This window comes from Hypanus sabinus, unplaced genomic scaffold, assembly GCF_030144855.1.
Source record: "Hypanus sabinus isolate sHypSab1 unplaced genomic scaffold, sHypSab1.hap1 scaffold_1515, whole genome shotgun sequence".
Classification (NCBI taxonomy): domain Eukaryota; kingdom Metazoa; phylum Chordata; class Chondrichthyes; order Myliobatiformes; family Dasyatidae; genus Hypanus; species Hypanus sabinus.
Window position 1 is genome coordinate 41,142 of NW_026779591.1, and position 23,280 is coordinate 64,421.

Below are 23,280 nucleotides of genomic sequence, written 5' to 3' on the forward strand. Positions count from 1 at the left end.
CAAGTCACCGTCAGACAGGAAGAAAAGCCCCATTATACTTCCACTCTTTGTCTCTTGCCAAGTAGATACTCTTTTACCCATGCTCGAATATTTCATACAATACCATAGCTTGTTAAACACCGTCAGGTGTGGCACCTTATCAAAGTTCTTCTGAAAATCCAAGAACATAATATCGATTGATTCCCCTTGAAAAGCCCTGGTTGCTATGGCCAATTTTATTAACTGCATCCACGTACCCCGAAATCATATCCTTAACAATCAATTCCAACATCTTCCGAACCAGCGAGATGAGACTAACGAGTCTCTAATTTCCTTTGTTCTGCATCACTTCCTCCTTGAGATCGGAGAGGTTTTTGCAATTTTCCGATCTTCAGGAACCATTCAGAAAACATGTAATTCTTGCAAGATTATTGATAATGCGCACACAATCACTTCAGCCATCTCCTTCATAAACCTGGTGTGTACATTATCTGGTTATGTAACTTGTCTGCCTTTTAGTTTTCCCAAGAACCTTCTCTCTAGTAATGGTAACGTCACACATTTCATGTCCCTTAACAGCTGGAGCAACGACCATACGGCTAGTGTCTTCTACGGTGTTGCAAAAACATTGAGCTCGTCGGCCATTCCCTTGTCCCCATTACTACATCTCCAGCATCGTTTTCCAGTGGTCCGATATCCACTTTCGCCTGGATTTTACACTTTATGTATCTGAAGAAACTTTTGGTATCCTCTAGTATTATTGGCTAACTTACTTTTGTACTTCATCTTTACTTTCTTTATGACATTTTAGTTATCTTCTATTGGTTTAAAAAGTTTCCTTTGCTTCGGCTTGCTAGTAATTTTTGCAGCATTAACTGTCCTATATGGCATTTATGGCGGTTTTGATTAGCCATTGTAAGCCATGGTTGTGCTATCTTGTCACTAAGACTAATTCTTCTTCTTTGGACGTATGTATCAGGACGTTTCCGAATTGCCTACATAAATTCCAACCATTGCTGAACTGACTGCATGCATGCTGTTGTTATTTTCCAATCAATTCTGGCCAACTCCTCTTCTATGCCTCTGTAATTTCCGTTACTCCATTGTAAAACTGATACATCTGACTTTCACTTTTTTTCTTCTAATTTTAGGGTGAATTCAATCATAGAATAAACACTTTCCCCTAAGGGTTATTTTACCTTAAGCTTTATAAACAACTCTGGTTCATTGCACAACGTCCAATACAGATTAATTCATTCCTTAGTGGGCTCAGCCGTCAGCTGCTCAAAAAAGCCATCTCGTAGGCTTTATCGGAATTATCCATTTTGGAATCTCACACCAACCTGATTTTTCCAATCTACCTGCATATTGATATAGCCCATGGCTATTGTAACACTGATATTTTGGCAGAAGTTTTCTATCTCCCGTTGAAACTTGCAAAGACCACATCTTAAATAGTATATTACTCCAATAAGGGGATTTTGTTACGCTTGCAGTTCCTTAGTTCTATCCACAAAGACTCAACACCTTCCGACCCGAGGTCACCTCTTCATAATGACTCCATTTGTTTTGCTACCAACAGAACCACACCGTCCCCTTTGCCTTCCTGGCTATCCTTTCGATACAATGTGTATCCCTGGACATTGAGCTCCCAGCATCATCTCCTTTCAACCACGATTCAGTGAACCCTGAAACTGTTCTGGTCCGGTCCGGAGCCCGCAGTCCAGGACTTGATCTGGTCCGCCGACTCCGGACTCCGAGTCTTGTGGCCGTCCCTCCTTTGAATCTTGATCCAATAAGTCACACCTGTGGATCGTCGTGCCTTTTTGGACTCAAGGAGGCGCACCTGATGCCCATCGGCTGGCAGGTGTAGATAAGGGGCTCCGGAACAAAGTCCAGTTGGGGGGTCGTTCTGTTTGTCTTGTCCTGCTTCTCTTGTACGCTCTGGTCCAGCTGTTCCGTCCGGTTTTCCTTGCTGGCGCTATCGCGCTGTTTGCCTGTCTATCCCGTTCTACCCGTTCATCATGGCTGCCCTGCTTGCGCTTTTCGCCTGGATTCGTTCTGTTCATCCTGTTCGCCCCGGCTTGGTGCACTCACCGCTAATCAACTAGCTCTGTGAGTCAGTTCCAGAGTTACCCTGGGCCGAGTCCCCTACTTAAGACAGGCCAGGTTACCGTTGCCTGGCGGAGGACTTTGCCTCATTCCTACCCCTCGCTTCCGACGAGATGTGCCCCGCACCTGCTCAGGTTTCCCGCGTCTTGCCCAGTCCCGTGTTCCTGCCTGGGAGGCAGCTCTGCCCAGGAGTTATGCAGCCCGCCAGAGGCTCTGTTCACTGCATTCCTTGTCCGAAAGATCCATCCTCTAGCCTAGCCAAGACCCTGCCTTGCCATGAACTCCAGGGTCCTGCCTGGCCATGAACTCCAAGACCCTGTCTGTTCATGAACTCTAAGACTCTGTCTGGAAATGAACTCCAAGACCCTGCCTTGCCATGAACTACAGGGTCCTGCCTGGCCATGAACTCCACGACCCTGTCTGTTCATGAACTCCAAGACTCTGTCTGGAAATGAACTCCAAGACTCTGCCTGGCCATGAACTCCAATACCCTGCCTGGCAATGAACTCCAGAATCCTGCCTGGCCATGAACTCCAAGACCCTGTCTGGCCATGAACTCCAAGACCCTGCCTGGCCATGAACTCCAGGACCCTGCCTGGCCATGAACTCCAAGACCCTGTCTGGCCATGAACTCCAAGACCCTGCCTGGCCATGAACTCCAGGACCCTGCATGGCCTTGAACTGCAAGACCCTGCCTGGCCATGAACTCCAGGACCCTGCCTGGCCATGAACTCCAAGACCCTGTCTGGCCATGAACTCCAAGACCCTGCCTGGCCATGAACTCCAGGACCCTGCATGGCCTTGAACTGCAAGACCCTGCCTGGCCATGAACTCCAGGATCCTGCCTGCCCATGATCTCCAGGATCCTGCCTGGTCATGAACTCTAATACCCTGTCTGGCCATGAACTCCAAGACTCTGCCTGGCCATGAACTCCAAGACTCTGCCTGGCCATGAACTCCAAGACCCTGTCTGGCCATGAACTCCAGGATCCTGCGTCAGCATGAACTCCGGGATCCGCCTTGTCTTGCCTGAACTCCGGGAACCGACTTCCTCCTACCTTGTCTGAACTCTGGGACCCTCCTGCCTTCTCTGAAAAAGCTCTGTATCCCAGGATCACCTTTGAATGCCACGTCCCTCATGCACGTCACGATTTACCCATCTTATTCTATCCTTTAGTTGTTCCTTTCCTGCCCCAGTACTTCAGTGCCTGCGTCCTGCATTTGGGTCTATTCCATTTCCCCCTATGACAGAAACATCGTATCTACCAGTCTGTAACTGATCTATAAATGTATCAATCTCCATTTTGTATGCTGCACGCATTAAAGTATGACACCTTTTCTACGGCAGTTCACATTTTTCGGTTGTTTCCGCGTTTTGTTTACAACACATCACGTTGACTGCCGTTTTACTCTGTCATCAGCCTCTCCTTGCTATGAGTCTCACTATACGTTGTCCATCTAACTCGTATTCAGCACTATCGTGCTGGTTCCCATTTCTCTGCCAAATTAGTTTAAACCCACTGGAACAACTATAAACGACACGTCGGCAAACAGTTAGACCCCAAGGGGTTCAAGTGAAGCCCATTTTTTAAAATGTCTTACCTTCCCCAGGAGAGCTCCTAGTCATCCATAAATGAGAACCACCAGCCCCTGCATCAGTTCTTCCATCACGCATTCACGTGCCAAATTATCCCTTTCTTACCAGCACCCGTACGTGACACAGGTGCAGATCCAGGGAGACCTGTTTCTCAGCATTCCACATCGCTCCCTGAAACCCTTACTCACATTGTCTACCGATGTCACTGGCGTCAAAGTACACCAAGGCCTCTGGCACTTCACCGTCACCCTTCGGAGTGCCATGGACACGATCCTGGCACCAGGGATGCATCATAACATCCGGATGTCTCCAGCGCGTCTAACGAACAACGTCTCTGTTCTTCTAACTAAGGAATCTCCTATCATCACTGGTCTACTTCTCATCTCCCTACTTTTCTGAGTCACAGCACCGGACGCAGTACCATACACCCGGTCACTGTAGTTCCCACTGATAGGTGGTCCCCCTCAATGGTAACTAAAGTTCTATACTTATTATTGAGGGGAACGGCCACGTGTGTGTTCTCAGCACTAGCTGAGCGTTCACTCTGTCTCCCAAAAGTCACCCAATTATCCGTCGGCTGGAACTTAGGTGTATCTACCTACCGGATGCTCCTATCTATCATCCTCTCCAGTATGTCGAGATTCATCATGCAGCTTTCTCTCGGGAGCTGCAGCTCAGATCACGGGATACATGTGTTTATCTGGGAGACTAGATGTCTCCCAGAATTCCCACATCCCGCGAACATTGCGGAACAATTCCCACGTAGCCATTCTCACGATACTATGAAGTCATAGACGAGGAATGAACAAATAAAAGCCGAGGAAGTAACTTACAAGACAATTTACCTCACGCATACCTTATCTCAACAAAGCCACTCTCAAGTCTGTCACGCTCTGAAGAACGGCCGCTCGAAGAATGGACGTCCCGCTTGTATCTGTCTTATTTTATTGACTCTTTCTAATGAATATTTTTTGCTGATTCGTCTCTCCTCAACAAAGAGAAACTGCCGAGAAGCTCTTCCGTTAAAAACTCGATTGAAAGCTAAATATTTAAAAGCACTCCCTGACGTCGATTGCACAACTCAGATAAAACTGCCGCAAAACTTTCCTTATTAAATATTCGACGCAGTTTTGAATGAAATATAGCTCTTACGATACTCTGCCTGTTGCTGATTGTTCGCTCTTCGAATCAGACAAACTGCCGCGAAGTGATGCCTCAAAAATCGATCCTCATTCCGACTAAGAGAAAAGTGAGTTAGTCTGATTAAGAGATACAGAAAATTGGCTAGAAATTCTGCTCTTTTAAACCTTCAATGCGGATATCACTAAACGGTAGCTGCTTTTACGCAAATGCTAGGAGAAGTACACATCTCCTATTTACTGTCTGGCAATGTCAGGATTCATACTCTTCCAAATCTGTGTTTATCGCCACTCCAAATTAAAATCATCTTAATCATTCATCCAAAGTTTATGAATTGAACAATATCAGACGGTTATGTCTCCCATCATTCTTGTCTTACTTCTAGGAGTTTGTTTTTTGTTGAAATGTTTAGAGATGCGCAGTATTGGATATACTGTACACCACATGTACCGATAACAAAAGTGCATATTCTGGCACGCAATGACTTTACACAGCCTCACTTAGAAGATATTGCAACGATGTTTAAGAAAATCTTGTGTTTGGATGAGACTAAAGTGAGACTAATTACGCATCTGCCAGGTAATATCATCCCTACTGTGAAACCGTGTGGAAGTTTCAGCATATTATCGGGATGCTTTTCAGCAGCAGGGATCTGGAAATCTGTTCAGGATTGGGGGAAGGAAGAATGCTGCTAAATATAAATAAATCGTGGCTAAAACTTGTTGGTCTCTGACAGTCAGCTTAAGCTGGAGAGGAAGATCGTCTTTCAGCTGTACAACGACCCAAAGGATATCGCCAGGACAAAAATGGAGTTGCTTCAAATAGAGAAAACTGATGTCTTGGAGTGGCCCAGGCCACTGTAAAAAAACAAAAAAAAAATCAAAAACTGCAAGGTAAGCAGTTTAAAACTATAGACCTGTCTTTGTTCCGTTAACAGCTGCTAGAGGTGATTCAAATAATTACGGAGCAAAGACAGGTCTATAGTTTTAAACTGCTTACCTTGCAGTTTTTGATTTTTTTTTTGTTTTTTGATCATTTAGAAACATAGAAACATAGAAAATCTGCAGCACAATACAGGCCCTTCGGCCCACAAATTTGTGCCGAGCATGTCCCTACATTAGAAATTTCTAGGCTTGCCGACAGCTCTCTATTTTTCTAAGGTTCATGTACCTATCCAAAAGTCTCTTAAAAGACCCTATCGTATCCGCCTCCACCCCTGTTTCCGGCAGCCCATTACACCACTCACCACTCTCTGTGTAAAAAGCTTACTCCTGACATCTCCTCTGTGCCTACTCACCAGCACCTAAAACCCGTGTCCTCTTGTCGCAACCATTTCAGCCCTGCGAAAAAGCCTCTGTCTACCCACATGATCAATGCGTCTCAGCATCTTATAGACCTCTATCAGGTCATCTCTCGTCCTCCATCTGTCCAAGGAGAAAATACTAAGTTCACTCAACCTGTTCTCGTAAGGCATGCTCTCCTGATTTTGGGCTCAGCTGTTGAACAAAAAGGGAGCATGTGATTCACAAATACAATCCATGGATCAAAATCCATGGTTGTAATATTAATTTATGTGACCCAAGGATCGGGGGCTGAATACCGTTTCAAAGTCGAATCTGGTCAATTGAGGAAGCCGCTTATTTGGGACATTGTTTGAAAGTCGGAATTTCTATCATTTATTTGGGACACTGTACCACTTAATTGGGACAGGAGACTGCTGCTTCATTATCTTTAACCTGGGTTTGCATTTTGCAGGGAGCAACGCAACTGACATGGGTGGCATACTTTCATGCTGCGGAGCTCTGCTGGAACGCTGCTGCAAGGACAGAGTAGCTGATCGTGCCACAGAATCGAGTGACAGTGAACGAAGAGATTGTATCGAACGTACTCAATATAATGGAGATCCAGAGGCAGAACCCATTTTACATGAAGAGGCTGCTTTCAGCACAGATGTTTTGGAATCGTCTGAAAGCTTTGGAAATAGAGCAGGTTAGTAAATTTCAAGCAGTTTCAAATTAACCATTGAGTATCATGTAAAATATTACATAAGAACACTGCCTAATTCTGAAATTGGTGAGAAGACAGCTTACTATGTCAGCAGATTATAAAAGGACAGACACGTTTGATTACTCTGCTGGACATTTTTATAAAATGTAGCTGTTGAGGTAGATGAGCGTGAGTCAGTGGGCATGTCATACAACGTATTTCTCCATCCGTTCCTACATCGAGCACGGGGTAAAAATCCATGCCGCCAATTATACGCATACGTCGAACTAACCTATCAGCCCAAACGTCTTTGGAGTGTGGAAGAAAACCGGAAGCCCATGCGTTCACGCAGAGAAATATCGACCCCATAGGCAGAGCCTCTTCACAACAAACCTGGCACAAGTTGAACAACCTTGCAAGGAAATATGAGCATACCCTGCTCAGTCATATTTTGCAAAGCTAAAAGGGATTTATCCGAAACGGATGTTGGCTGTAATTACAGCATGAGAAGTGTCAGCTAAGTACTGGGCAAAGCGGGATGAATACTGTTCAACATTTCACTTATTAAATTTTAACTTTTTCATACTTTACCATTTGTTTTGTTTCCATTGTGTAAAGGAGCACGTGATCCACAAATAAAGAAGTATCATTTAAATCGATCAACATCTCTGGTTGTAATAAACATTTATGTGACTCTAGGGTGGGATTGATTACTTTAATAAGGCAGTCGAATCCTTTAATTGGGCCATCAATTAATAGGCCGGACGCTTATTTAAGACACCTCCCTAAGAAAACAACTCAGATCGAGAAAATATCTGCGATTTATTTCATTTATTTGGGACATTTTGCCACTTAATTGGACCAGGAAACTGTAGTCAAATAAATCTCCCCTAGCGTCAGTTTCTAATAGTTCTTAACCAGCATCAGCTCCGTGTTTCATTCCGCTTCAACATGGATTTGAAGTTTACAGATAGCAAAGCAAACGAAATGGGAGGAGCACACAGTAAAATTCTATCAGAAAACCTACCGCATGAGGAGTGTGATCATGCCACAAAATGGAGTGAAAATGAACACAAAGATTCAAAAGCTATGCACAAGTGGAGCCAATTCTCATAATGGGTTTCCCTTTGACATAGATGTTCCGGAAGTGTCTGGAAGCTTTGAACCTGAAGCATGTTGGTAGATTGCAAAATAGTTTCAAATAAACCATTGAGTACCTTGTCAAATACTTCATAAGAACTGATTCTGACATTCATGAAACGATAGCATACAGTTTGAGCAGGTTTATCAAAGGGCAGACATGTTTAATTAGAAGCTTCACATCAAAAGTAGCCGGACAAATCGATGAGCAGGAGCCAGTGGACTTGACATACAGTGTACACCACACCCCATCCCATCCTTCATACAACACGTCAGGATATGTTCGCGCCACCTAATATATGCAAGTAATCAATTAAGCTACTAGCCCAAACATGTTTGGAATTCGGTAGGATACCGGAAACACAGGGAGAACGTATAGGCTACTTAACCAGCTGCGGGATTTAAACGCAGGTCGCTACTGCATAAAGACACTTTGCTAACCGCTATGCTACAATGCCGCCCTAACCTAAAATCCTAAACTGTTCAAACATTCCCTCTAACCGAAGTCCTGTAACTCAGGCACATTGCTGTATATTTTTCTCTGCGCTATATCAATCTTATTGATATATTCCCTATAGCAGGCAACCAGAACCGAAATCTGGGTTATTAAGCTGCCAGTCCTGCCTCTCCCTCAACCAAATCTCACCAATCGCTACATTATGATCCATATGCTAAGCTTATAGGCCTTATGAACAATATTCCCTGCACTAATATAGACGCAATTGCAATCAATTTCCATTCATGAATTTATGTACAGGCCTGGCATATTTTCCGTGCAGCTCCTCCACTATCTGCCCATTATCCAGTAATCGTACCATCTGTCCAGTGGTTCCCATTCCCTGCAACTCTAGTTAAAAAGCCTCTGAGTGCTGATAGTAAACCTCCCCGCAATGATATTAGTCCGTCCATCGTGAAATTCAAGTGCAGACTGCTATGTCTATACAGATCTCAGCTTCCCTGGAAGAGAGCCAATGATCGACAAATCTGGTCATACCTCCTCAAACAACTCGTAGCTACATTTTAAACTGTGTTATCTTCCTTTTTTCTGGTCTCGGTAGCACTAGGGACAGGTAACCTCCCTGAGATAACAAACCTGGTAGTCATGTCATCCTGCCATTTAATTAGCACCCAAGTCCCCAAACACTCTTTGCAGGACCTTGTTACCTTCCTACCTATTTCATCGGTACTGAAGTGTACGGATACCTGAGGCTGCTCACCCTCCCAGTTAAAAATGTTACAGACTCGATATGAGATGGCCTTGTCTCTGGCATCTTGGAGGAAACCTGACAATCGGGGATGCTGTTCTACCCTATCACTACTGCCTGCCTGCTTTGCCATCGTCTCTTCTGCCTCACAGAGCCAGGCAGTGGCAGACACCTGACGCTGCAGATCACCTCTGCTGAGCCATCCTCCCGACAGTATCCGAATCAGTATACATGCTATTGAGAGGAACGGGGACAGGGATACCCTGCACTGTCTACTATCTGCTTAGTCCCTACTGACTATTACACAATTAACTGTGTTCTGCACCTTAGGTATAACTACCCGTCCTTATTACCTGTCAATCAAATCCTCAGCATCCCAAATATTCCAGAGTCCATCCAGCTCCTGCTCCAGTTTCGCAATGTTCTCTGGCAGAAGCTACAGCTGGATGAACTTCTTGCAGATGTAGTCGGCAAAGACACTGGAGGTCTTTCATTCTCACATCCCACAAGAAGTGTATTCCACTGTGTTGGCATCCTCACTCTCTGATTGTGCAATAAAAAGGAGGAAACTTACCCTTAAGTCAAACGATATTCTTTGCCTCTACCCGCCGAACTTCTTAAGCAAATCCTTTATGGGGACCAATGGTCCACTATCCGGAGGGCAGAATCCGAGTCTGCAACAGACAGTGCTGGATGGTCTTAAAGGGGCTTGAAAGGGGCTGAGGAAGTGGTGGACACGTTTTCTGACAGGTTAGATTTAAAATACGCAATTTTGCCTTTACTGTTGATACAGTTCTACTTATGTTGAGAAACATCAGGCAAATTTCATCCGAAGACTGGCAACCATTTTGATACCTGGGTACACTTCTGCTCTTCCATCGTCGTCGATGAAGACCTCGACACTATTTGATGATGGTGTCGAGACTAGGGCCTAATTTGGATTTAAGTGAGGGAGAGTTGCACAACGTCAGCCTCAAACTCTCTTCCCAATTCCCATCTGGTTCCGGTGGCAGCACAAGAGTCGAGACGGCTGGAGATGGGACTGGGCGCAGTGCATGACCAGGACAACTGTGTCTTGTTCCACGACGCTTGAAGAGATCGCCTTCTTGACCGTTGGACCTGCCATTGGTCTCGTCCGCTCTGTCCGCCGGAGTCTGCCTTCACATGCTGGGATAGACAACTCCCTATCTCACCGAGGGTTTGATACCCGTCGGCTACCCTCACCTGGTTTAGCCGGCTTGTCGAACCCGTTGTCCGGGGTGTGGCCGCTGTCGCAAGCAAACAGCTGCGGGTAACCACAAATGAGAGTGGGGATCAAAGGTGGACAAACCTCTCTGAAAAGGACGCGACATGTTCCCCACCAGAGGCGCTACCCCTTCCTTATATCCCATACAATCCCTTGCACAGCAGAACCAGGGAGAATCGCACGTCAAAGAATTAAACTGGCAGCTGAAAGGAGGAGAGAACTGTGTGGAGTTTTAAATAGCCGATATGGTAGCATTGCCGTAACTCTGCAGTTCTATCAACGTTGGGCAGGATACAGGTTCAGAACTCACTACAGTGTCTGGAATAGTGATATGATAGCATAAATCAGTGGTGAACAGCCAACGTCCATAATTTTCAGCACCAAATTTGTACATATAACCCACTCAAGGAACACGACCTGACCCCGTTAACCTCCCTCAAATATAGCATTTAGTCTGATGTCAAGAAATCTCAATTTTGCTTTTATCAGACCTTAAAACCTACTCCTCCTTGACTTCAGAGACTCCCATATGCCTTCTGGCAAACTCTAGCTGAGATTTAATGTGAGTTTTTTTTTTTGTTTTTAACAGTGCCTTTCTCTTTGACACTCTCCCATAAAGCTGCGACTTGTGAAGCACCCAGGAACAGTTCTTGCCTGTGCAGTCTCCACCATTTCAGGGACTGACGCTTGTTAGTCCTCCATTGTCATAGGTCTGTTGGTGGCCTGCCTCACTGGTGCCCTTGCACGGGCACTCAGGTTTTGAGAACATCTGCTCTGGGCAGATTTACAGCTGTGTCATTTTCTTTCCATTTCTCCATGATTAACTTAACTGTACTCCAAGGGAGACTTACTGACTTGTTAATGTTCTTTTATCGATCTTCTAACCTTTTCATGGAGTTGCTTTGAGTGTTCCTTTGTCTTTAGGGTGTATTTTCTGCCAGGATACTGACTCACCGAAAGCTGGGCCTTCCAGATACAGCTGAATTTTTACTACAATCAATTACAACACCTAGACTATATATAAGACTCCAAAAACAGATATCCATTAAACTAATTATGTGAGATCTAAAGCCAATTGGCTGCCCCAGTGCTGATTTTGTGTCTCATGTTAAAATAGGATGAATGCCGATGCAATCAAATATTTTGTGTTTTATATATGTTATTAATTCCGATGACATTTCAAGAGAGCTGTTTTTACTTTGAACACAAAATTATTTTTATGTTGATCAGTGTTAAAAAGCCACATTAAATCTCCAGCATATTAGAGTTCCACAATGTTATGATGACCATGTAACCTACTCTAGAAACGGCTTAGAACTTCCACCTTGGATCCCATGCCTCCTTACTTTCTCAATAATCCTTACATGGGGTACTTTATCAAATGCCTTGCTGAGATCCATATACTCTACATCAACGCTCTTCATCAACGTGTTTTGTTACATCCTCAAAAATTCGGTCAGGTTCATCAGGCATGACTGGCCCTTCACAAAGCCATGCTGGCTATCCCGAAACAGATTATGTCTCTCCAAATGCTCTCTCGGTATCTTCTCCAATATTTTGCTTATCACTGAAGTAAGTCTCATTGATCTTTAGTTTACTGTGTTATCTCTACTCCATTTCTTGAACAGGGGAACAATGTTTGCAACCTTCCAATCCGATGGAACCTCTCCCGTCCTTATTGATGATGCAATGATCATCGCCAGAGGCTCAGCAATCTCCCTACTCGCTTCTCTCAATAGCTTGGGCTATATCTCGTCCCGGCGGTTATCTAATTTAATACCTTTCCAAAGTTCTAGTGCATCCTCTTTCCTAATGGCTATACACTCAAGATTTCAGTCCACTGTAAGTCATCCCCACATTTCGTGGTGAATACTGAAGCAAAGTATTCATTAAGTAACTCAGAATATTTGAAATAATCGGCAGATTCAGAAACTTCTGTTGAGAATATAGCGGTGAATTTTAACTAAACCAAGTGTTACAAGAGTGTAGGGAGCGAACCCAAGGACAGGACACGGGCCGGAGATTGAGTCTAAATTCTTACACGGGTGTAAACGCCGAACAGCAAATAGAGCTCTGATATGGAGCCTTGACATGGAGCCTTGATTTAGAGCCTTGACACGAAATCCTGACGCGGAGCCTTGACTCAGAGAAGTGGAGTCTGAGAGGTAAACCCGGAAAAAGGAGCTAGACAGAACAAACGGTTCTAAGCGGTCAGGGAACGTAGTTACATCATAGGAAAAAAGACCAACGGACTGGAGACTAGTGGTTGTGACGCCGAGGTTCTTGTACTGCAGTTCTTGGTGGAGACCAGGTGTTCTGTCATCAAAACGAATTAGCAGTAAATGGGAAATTAACAATCGGAATTAAGGCATAATCAAAGGGGATTAGGAGCAGAATAGGGGATTAACGATCGGGACCAGGACAATGCCTCCGCCCTCAACGGGATCCTCCATGCGAACCAGCAGGCTTGTTCAGATGGGCCGGATGGAAATCACGAATGAGGGAAGGGTCCAAGATAGATAGATAGATAGATAGATAGATAGATAGATAGATAGATAGATAGATAGATAGATAGATACTTTATTCATCCCCAAGGGGCAATTCAACATTTTTCCAGTGTCCCATACACATATTGTAGCAAAACTAATTATATACAGTATTTAACTCAGTATAAATAAATGCATCTAAAATCACCCTCCCAAAAATCATTAATAAATAGCTTTTAAAAAGTTCTTAAATAGTTTACTAAAGTGCATTGAGTGGTAACTTAATCTCAGTCCTAACCCCGGCACTTTAACATGTCTTGCCCCTGGTGGTTGAATTGTCGAGCCGAATGGCGTTGGGGAGTAATGATCTCTTCATCCTGTCTGAGGAGCATTGCATTGACAGCAACCTGCTGCTGAAGCTGCTTCTCTGTCTCTGGATGGTGCTGTGCAGAGGATGTTCAGGGTTTTCCATGATTGACCGTCGCCTACTCAGCGCCCTCTTCTCTGCCACCGATGTCATACTCTCCAGTTCTGTGCCCACGACAGAGCCCGCCTTCCTTACCAGCTGATTAAGACGTGAGGCGTCCCTCTGCTTAATGCTGCCTCCCCAGCACGCCACCACAAAGAAGAGGGCGCTCTCCACAACTGACCGATAGAACATCTTCAGCAGCTCACTACAAACAAGATGAAGGAGAAGGCAATCCAGAAACGTTGCTCCAGCTGTATCCCTCCCAATCGAACAGGTACCGGATGCCCCTTCCTCGGCGGCCCACATGCAGTATTCGCCAGACGGTGTATGGTGGGTGGTCGTCAATGATCCGCCCGGATGGAGGGTGTTGGGCAGGAGGGTACAAAGGGCAGACAGAGACCGGTTTCAATTGGTAAACATGGAATGTAGGATGGATGTGCATAGGTCTGGGCAGTTTGAGTCGAACTGACATGGGGTTTATAATACGCTCAATCGCGAAAGGTCCTAGGAAGAGAGGGGCGAGTTTCATGGGCCGAAGGGGATAGGTAGCACGGAAATGGCCGGACTGGCTGCAATGTAGACACTCACCTGCTCTCAGTCTCCGGAGCCGCTCAGCGGGAGAAAGGCGGTTCCGTCCCTGCAGCATGAGTTCCTCTGCCGGGGCGGTGGGAATGGCAGGAGGAGAAAGACTATGGCGTTCTATTGGACGATTGTCCACCCTGGTAGCTGGGGAGATGAATGAATCCAGTTTGTCATGGTCATCTCTGAGCCAACTCGCTGAGACCACTCCGAAATACATAGAAACTTAGAAAACCTATAGTTGTGGTGAAACTGACCCTACACTAGCTATTACTAGGACTACCGTAGCCCTCTATTTTGAAGCTCCATGTACCTATCCAAAATTCTCTTAAAAGGCCCTTTCGTATTCTCCTCCACCACTATTGCCGGCAGCCCATTCCATGTACTCACCACACTCTGCGTACAAATAATGGCCCTGATATCTCCTCTGCACCTACTCCCAAGCACCTTACACCTGTGCCCTCTTGTGGCAACCATTTCTGCCCTGGGAAAAGGCCTCTGACTACCCACACGATCAATGCCTCTCATCATCTTATACACCTCTATCAGGTCAACTCACCTCTCATCCTCCGTCGCGCCAAGGTGAAAAGGCCGAGTTCACTCAAACTATTCTCATAAGGCATGCTCCACAATCCAGGCAACATCTTTGTAAATCTCCTCTGCATCATTCCTATGGCTTCCACATCCTTCCTGTAGTGAGTCGACCAGAGCTGAACACAGTACACCAAGTGGGGTCTGACCAGGGTCCTACATAGCTGCCACATTACCTCTCTGCGCCTAAACTCAGTTCCACGATTGATGAAGGCCAATGCACCATATGCCTTCTTAACCACAGAGTCAACCTTCGCAGCTGCTTTGAGCGTCCTATGGACTCGGACCCCTCCGATCCTCCAGACTGCCAAGAGTTTTATCATTAATACTATATTTTGCCATCATATTCGACTTACCAAAATGAACCACTGAACACTTATCTGGGTTGAACTCCATCTGCCACTTCTGAGCCCAGTTTTGCATCCTATCAATGCTCCTCTCTAACCTCTGTCAGCCCTCCACACTATCCAGAGCACTTCCAACCTTAGTGTCATCAGCAAACTTACTAAGTCATCTCTCCATTTCCTCATCCAGGTCATTTATAAAAATCACGTAGAGTAAGTTTCCCAGAACAGATTCCTACGGCACTCCAGTATTCACCAAACTCCATGCAGTGTATGACCCCTCTGCAGCCACACTTTGCCTTCTGTGGGCAAGCCAGTTCTGGATCCACAAGGCAATGTCCCCTTGGATCCCATGCCGCCTTAGTTTCTCAATAAGACTTGCATGGGTTACCTTATCAAATGCCTTGCTGAAATGCATAAACACTACATGTACAGCTCTTCCTTCATCAATGTATTCAGACACATACTCAAAAAGTACAATCAGACTCATAAGGCACAACGTGCCCTTGACAAAGCCATGCTGACTAATTTCCAAATTTCCATAAATCTTCCTCTGAGGATCTTCTCTATCGATTTCAGGATAGCAATCTCAGGATTGCTACCAGTGTCACGTGCAGGTGGGTTTAGAAATAGTAAGATAGTGCAGATCAACTCGTGGCTGAAGACATGTTGAAGGAGGGAGGGCTTCAGATTTATAGATAATATTTATAAGATTTATAGATAATTGGGCAATTTTCCAGGGAAGGTGGAACCTGTTCCGCCGGGACGATTTACATCTGAACTGGAGAGGAACAAATATTCTTGCAGGTAGGTTTTCTAGGGAGGCTCCAGTGGATTTAAGCTAGATCAGATGGGGGGAGGGGAACCGGCGTTTGGGAAAAGATGTACGGGAGAAGCGAAAATAAGAAGACAGTAACGTTCTTTGTACTGTTAGAGATAAACAGAGCGGAAGAAGTGGGGAATTTCTTAAATGCATTTATATTAATGCTAGGAGCATTGTAAGAAAGGTGGATGAGAGAGCATGGAATTATACCTGGAAATATGATGTTGTAGCTATTAGTGAAACATGGTTGCAGGAGGGGTTTGATTGGGAACTAAATATTCCTGGATTTCGTTGCTTCAGGTGTGATAGAATCGGAGGGACAAGGCGGTGGGGGAGGTGTTGCGTTGCTTGTCAGAGAAAATATTACAGCAGTGCTCCGATGGGATAGATGAGAGGGTCGTCTAGGGAGGCTATTTAGATGGAATTGAGGAATGGGAAAGGTCTAGTAACACTTATAGGGGTGCATTATAGACCACCTAATGGGGAGCGAGAATCGGAGGAGCAAATTTGCAAGAGGTAGCAGATATTTGTAGTAGGCACAGGGCGGTGATTGTCGGAGATCTTAATTTTCCACACATAGACCGGGTTGGAGTTTCTAAAAAGTACGCAGGATAGTTTTTTTTGCAGCAATACATAGAGATACCGACTAGTGAAGGGGCAGTGTTGGATCTCCTGTGAGGGAATGAAATAGGTCCGGTGACGGAGGTATGTATTGGGGAGAACTTCGTGTCCAGTGATCACAATACCATTAGTTTCAATATAATAATGGAGAAGGATAGGAATAGACCCAGGGTTGAGATCCTTGATTGGAGAAAGGCCAACTTTGAGGAGACGAGAAAGGATTTAAAAGGAGTGGACTGGGACAATTTGTTTTGTGGGAAGGATGTAAAAGAAAACTGGAGGTCTTTTAAAGTTGAAATTTTGAGGGTACAGAATCCTTATGTTCCTGTTTGGTTAAAAGGAAAGGTTAAAATTTGAGAGAGACATGGTTTCAAGGCATATTAGAAGTTTGTTTAGTAAAAAGAGAGATATCTACAATTAACATCAGCAGCATGGAGTAAGTGAGGTGTTCGAGGATTATAAAGAATGTAAGAAGAATCCTATGAAAGAGATTAGAAAAGCTAAAAGAAGATACGAGGTTGCTTTGGCAAATAAGGTGAAAATAAATCCAAAGGGTTTCTACAGTTATATTAATAACAACAGGATAGTGAGGTATAACATTGGTCCCTTAGAGAATCAGAGTGGGCAGCTATGTGAGGAGCCGAAAGAGATGGGATATATTTTGAAAAAAATATTTTCTTCGTATTCACTGAGGAGCAGGATATTGAATTGTATAAAGTAAAGGAAACAAGTAGGAAAGTTATGGAAACTATAATTATTAAAGAGGAGGAAGTACTGGTGCTTTTAAGGAATATAAAAGTGGATAAATCTCCAGATCCTGACAGGATAATCCCTAGCACCTTGAGGGAAGTTAGTGTAGAAATAGCAGGGGCTCTGACAGAAATATTTCAAATGTCATTAGAAACGGAGACGGTGCCAGAGGATTGGCGTATTGCTCATGTGGTTCCATTGTTTAAGAAGGGTTTTAAGAGTAAACCTTGCAATTACAGTCCTGTCAGTTTGACGTCAGTGGTGGGTAAATTAATGGAAAATATTATTAGAGATGCTATATATAATTATTTGGATAGACAGTGCTGATTAGGAACAGTCAACATGGATTTGTGCGTGGATGGTCAAGTTTGACAAACTACCTGAATTTTTGAAGAGGTTACGAGGAAAGTTGACCAGGGTAAAACAGCGGATGTTGACTATATGGACCAGTGAGACCTGTAACATGGTTCCGAACGGAAGGGTAGTTAGGAAGGTTCAATCGTTAGGTATTAATATTGAAGTAGTAAAATGGATTCAACCGTGGCTGGATGGGAGATATCAGAGAGTAGCTGTGGATAATGGTTTGTCAGGTTGGAGGCAGGTGAATACTGGTGTGCCACAGTGGTCTGTATTGGGTCCAAAGTTGTTTGTCATATACATTAATGATCTGGATGATGGGGTGATAAATTGTACCAGTAAGTATGCAGATGATACAAAGGTCGGTGGCGTTGTGGATAATGAAGTAGGTTTTCAAAGCTTTCAGAGAGATTTAGGCCAGTTAGAAGCGTAGGCTGAACGATGGCAGATGGAGTTTAATGCTGATAAGTGTGAGGTGCTACATTTTGGTAGGAATAATCCAAATAGGACATACATATTAAATGGTAGAGCATTGAAGAATTCAGCAGAACAGAGTGATCTAGGAATAATAATGAATTGTTCCCTTAAGGTGGAATCTCATGTGGATAGGGTGTTGAAGAAAGCTTTTTGTATGCTGGCCTTTATAAATCAGAGCATTGAATATAGGAGTTTGGATGTAATGTTAAAATTGTACAAGTCATTGGTAAGGCCGAATTTGGAGTATTGTGTACAGTTGCGGTCACCGAATTATAGGAATTATATCAACAAAGTAGAGAGAGTGCAGAGAACATTTACTAGAATGTTACCTAGGATTCAGCACCTAAGTTACAGGGAAAGGTTGAACAAGTTAGGTCTTTATTCTTTGGAGCGTAGAAGGTTGAGGGAGAACTTGATAGAGGCATTTAAAATTAAGAGTGAGATAGATAGAGTTGACGTGGATAAGCTTTTTTTTCCGTCGAGATTAGGGGGATTCGAACAAGAGAACATGAGTTAAGATTTAGGGGGCAAAAGCTTGAGGGTAACAGGAGGAGGAATTTCTTTACTCAGAGAGTGGTAGCTGACTGGAACGAGCTTCCAGTCGAAGTGGTAGATGCTGGTTCGGTATTGTCATTTAAAGTAAAATTAGATAGGTATATGGACAGGAAAGGATTGGAGGGTTACGGGCTGAGCGCCGTTTAGGTGAGATTAAGCGTTCGGCACGGACTAGAAAGGCCGGGATGGCCTGTTTCCGTGCTGTAATTGTTATATGGTTATATATTTATAAATTATGAACCACTGAGGTAAGACTCACTGGTCTATAATTTCCTGGTCTTCCACTGCTCCCTTTCAAGAGTAACAGAACGATATCGGGAAAGGTCACGGGTATGCTGGCGAATTATTTTAATTTATAAATATTGCCTTGACTCTGTGTCTGGGTTTAATTTAATATCGGCAATTTACAAACTATTTGTGAAGGGACTGATCTGAGAGATGAGAGAGAGAGAAACATCTCTGCGCGAACTTAGGAGTACAATTACTGTCTACATGCTGTTCTTATTAGCAGTCTGTGATGCACATTAACACAGTGAGGTATTCCAGAACACAAGTCATTCTGCAGATGCTAGAAGTTTCAAGTAACACAAAGACACACTGAATACTGACAGAACTTAACAGGTCAGGAAGCATCCATGGTGAGGAATAAACAGTTGACGTTTCAGATCATGACCACAAGGAATAGAATGTAATGTGGCAAAATCTAGAATTTCTGTCCCCTCATTTCCAGTCCCAATGAATGACCTTGGCCCGAAATATCAATTGCTTATTCTCCTCCATGGATGCTGCCTGACCCGCTGAGTTCCTCCAACATTTTGTGAAATATCCCAGAGATTTGCCAAGGAAGGGATTGAATAGGCAGGCAGAGCACCAGAATCTGACCAGAGCAAAGCAGTTCTAATGGGCAGTACGAAGATAGTTATGTCCAATGGTCTCTGTATTCTTAGGAATAAGCAGTGTCCTTTCCAGAGTCGACGTTTAATCTCGGGGACAAGAAAGATCTTCTTTCAGCAGATGTAACTATACATCCCAACACCCCACAATCCACACCCCACCAACCACACATTCCGGGACCGCGCCCATTGCCCCAGATACTTCAGAATATGTTTTGTGACCTGCTGCGCACCATCTTCAGCTACCAGAGAGAAAGTTACTGCCCGATATGGTGTCAGGCCTCAGTAATTTCCTTAATCCTCCCCATTTTCCTTCACAGGTCCGAGTTCAGTGATCACCGAGCTCTTGGCAAGCTGGAACGATTTCCAGCTGCTGCAGCTGACGAACTTCTACGGGGACAGGCTGGAGCAGGCGATGGAAGGAGGGGTGCACGAAGTGAGCCAGGCGTTAACGGTCGAGAATCAGTTCAGCGGAGAGGAACATCGGGTGAGTGGAAGGGAGAATGGGTTTGACTTCTCGCGCATCACGTGTCGGAAATCTGTCTCATCGCATATGAAATTAGATAAAAGAACAGCGAGGACATAAATACTGTTCATACAACCTCAAACATGTGAATCTGAACCAGTGATAGAAAAGGGTGAAAAGGGTGACGGCCCAGTGTGATCCCGTTACAGAGCACATCATTTACTTCTTATTCTCTGTGTGATGTCAGTCCCCAATATGTTCACCGTTACTCTTCACAGAAAATCACTGATCTCGCTGATAAGGGAGAGCGGGCGGACAGTTCTAAACTCCTCCTGAGCCTGGTGATGGAGAAAGGCTCCCGCGCCCGGAGGGTGATGTGGGAAACCTTTGTCAAAATGCGGAATGCAGTCCCAAAGTTCGACAAAATACTGAAGGAAATACAGGGATATGGTGAGATGATATCAGAGATTAATTTAAATTTGGATTGAAACACAGAACACTTAACAATTTTACACATTATTCCCTCAATTTCTTCAAATTCATACAGGCTGTGATCCCTCCCATCGATCAAACCCCGCTCAAGATTTACTTAACGTTCTCAGTGAGCTGAAAGGTAAGTGAACATGCATCGAACATTGAAGGGTTATACACTGGAATAGGCCATTAGGCAAATAATATTGTACCGAATCAGCTAAGATGTAAATCAAATGCACTCAAACTCTAGTCTTTCCTTCCTGCACCATGTCCATGTGCCTCCATCTTCCTTCCATCCATAGGCCTGTCCAAACGTCTCTTGAAAACTTCAAAGAATTAGCAGGCAGTGCTTTCCAGGCATCTATGACACTGATTAAAAAAAACTATCCCTCACATCCCCCTTCATTTATATACTCTCTCACGTTCAATGAATTCCCTCTGGTAATAGACATTTCAACCGTGACAAACCGATTTTCTCTATCCACTCGATCTATTCCTCTCATAATCTTGTAAACCTGTGTCAGAGCCCCCCTCGTCCTCCGATGATCCAGAGAAAACAAGCTAATTTTATCCAGCCTCTCATGATAGCACATGCCCTCTAAACCAGGCAGAATCCCGGTGAACTTCTTCTGCTCCCTCTCTAAAGCCTCAACATCCCTCCGGTAGTGGGGTGATCAGAACGGTACGCAGTGGCCCAGATGAGGCTGAGGCGGAGTTCATCAAGTTGAAACTTGGCCTCTGTTTCCACCAACAGTTGTAATTTGCGTCGGGCGGTTCAGTTTTTGAGCCCCAAGGATCTGACCAGGTAAATATTGGAACTGAGACAGAGAACACAGTGAGACACAGGGAAACGTGTTTGCTAGAGGGAGAGTTTTCAAAGGACATTTTGTGGAAAGAGGCAGAGAGCTGGCGAGTTTGAGGAAAGTGGTCACACCGCTCTGGGGCCTGCAACTGCAGATCCCCACCGGAGTGAGTGGAGAAGGGGCGATCTGGAGAATGGAAAATAAACTTATATTTCTTCACAGCAAATAGTGAAAACCTTCCCTTGCCAGGCACTGCCCCTCCTGAACAGCCTCACCCTGAACCATTTTCCAAACTCCCCCAGTTCCCGCAAATTATATTTTCTCAGAGTTGGGCGTCCACTGAAGTTCCAGTCACAGAATAGTAATAATAGCATCACTTTAATTAGAAAAGCAGGGAACATCCCAACTGGTCTGTTCAACCACAGAGCAGCAGATGAACCCGCTGTGTTCACATCTACACTCCCGAGTGCAAACACTGCTACAGTGTTAGAGAGGGTGAGACTGGGGGACAGATTCCACAGCTCAGTACACAGAAGCTGAAATTCCTGTCTGCCGGTGTTGTGTGATGGACACTGTGGAAGGATGAGAGATGGGAATTAGGACAGGGAAACCGAGGGTTGTGGATTGTGGCAAGGAAGGTGCAGAGGACTGAAAACAATCATAATTAATATTGAGATTATGTAAATTCTGAACGTCTGGATAAGAAGCTCACTGCATCCGTAAATACAATGTGTCGGTGAAAGTGGAGCCCGAGGATTGGATCAAGAGATTGTGAGGCTTCATAATCACAGAAGGAGTTGGATCACAGAACGCTACATTTAACAGAAGAGAGGGTTCTTTGACTCCTGATGAAGGGCTTCAGCCCGAAACGTCGTCACTACCTTCTCCCATGGATGCTGTCTGGCCCGCTGAGTTCTGTCAGCATGTTGTGTTTTTATTTATTTCCAGCATCTGCAGATTCACTCGTGTTGTATTTCAACAAACATCGTTTTCCCACGCTCCCCATCTCGCCGAAATCTGTTGAATGGAGAACCCACACATTCTCAGCAGGGTCCTGACACACAGGGAGATCCCACACACCCCTGACAGGATCCTGACACACTGTCAGACACCCACACCGTAACAGGGTTTTGACACACTTTCAAACCCCACACACTGCTGACAGGGTCCTGACACTCTCTGAGACCCCGCTGTCAGATTGCTGACACACTGTGAGACAGCACACACTCCCTCCAGGATTCTGACACATTGCGTTTGCACTTGCCTTCCTTACCACAGACTCAACCTGTAAATTAATCTTCCGAGAGTCCTACACGAGGCTGCACCTCTTGTGTTTGAACCTTCTCCACATTTTGATAAATGTCGGCTCTGTTGTTCTTTTTTTACCAAAAATGCATTATCATATATTTTACAGCACTGTATTCTATCTGCCAATTTTTTCCCTTTCTTCCAATTTTATCTTGGTAGGCAGCCTCTTGTATGGCACTTTATCAAACGTCTTTTCAAAATCCAAGTAAATGAAATCCATGGCCTCTTTTTTTCCCACCTTTCTTGCTAATTCCTGTAACAACTCTTAACTCTTAACAGATTTTTCAGGCAAGATTTCCCTTGGCAAGGTTTCACACTGACTTTGACTTATTTTATCATTAGGCTCCAAGTACCTCATCCTTAATAAGAGCCTCCAACACTTGGCCAATCACTGAGGTTAATCTAACCAGAATATAATTTCCTTTCTATAGCCTTGATCACTTATTACAGCTGTTTTTAAGTTGCCTTGTTAAATTTTAAAAGCTTGCCAATTACCCGACTTTTACTCACTTTTGCTAGCATATGCCCTTCCCCAGCCTTTTAGCAGTCCTTAACATCCTTTGTTAGCCACGGTTGTCTACCCTTGCCATTTGAGAACTTATTCCTCTGTGGGACATACATATCCTGCGCCCTGTGAACTATTCCCAGAAACTCCCGCCGTCTCTGCTCCGCGCAAGTATCCTTCTTCAATCCTCCGCTGCAAGCTCCTCTCTCATGTCTCTGTAATTCCATTGCTATACAGATACAAGTCAGCTATGCTTCTCGGTCTCAAATTGCACTATGAATTCAATCATATTATGATCACTGCTTCCTCAGGGTTCCTTCACGTTAAGCTTCCTAATAGCATCTGGCTAATTACACAGTACCAACTCGAAGACA

General features: G+C 44.5%; 1 protein-coding gene across 1 annotated transcript in view; it reads left to right on the forward strand.

Moving 5' to 3' along the window:
• Window positions 1-23,280, forward strand: part of LOC132387093 (NACHT, LRR and PYD domains-containing protein 3-like) — a 37,692-nt gene that overhangs the window by 3,698 nt on the left and 10,714 nt on the right. The window contains exons 2-5 of the mRNA XM_059959444.1: window positions 6,584-6,817; window positions 19,671-19,837; window positions 20,095-20,266; window positions 20,364-20,429. Coding sequence (XP_059815427.1) covers window positions 6,584-6,817; window positions 19,671-19,837; window positions 20,095-20,266; window positions 20,364-20,429 — 639 coding nt within the window. The remainder of the gene's footprint in view (window positions 1-6,583; window positions 6,818-19,670; window positions 19,838-20,094; window positions 20,267-20,363; window positions 20,430-23,280) is intronic.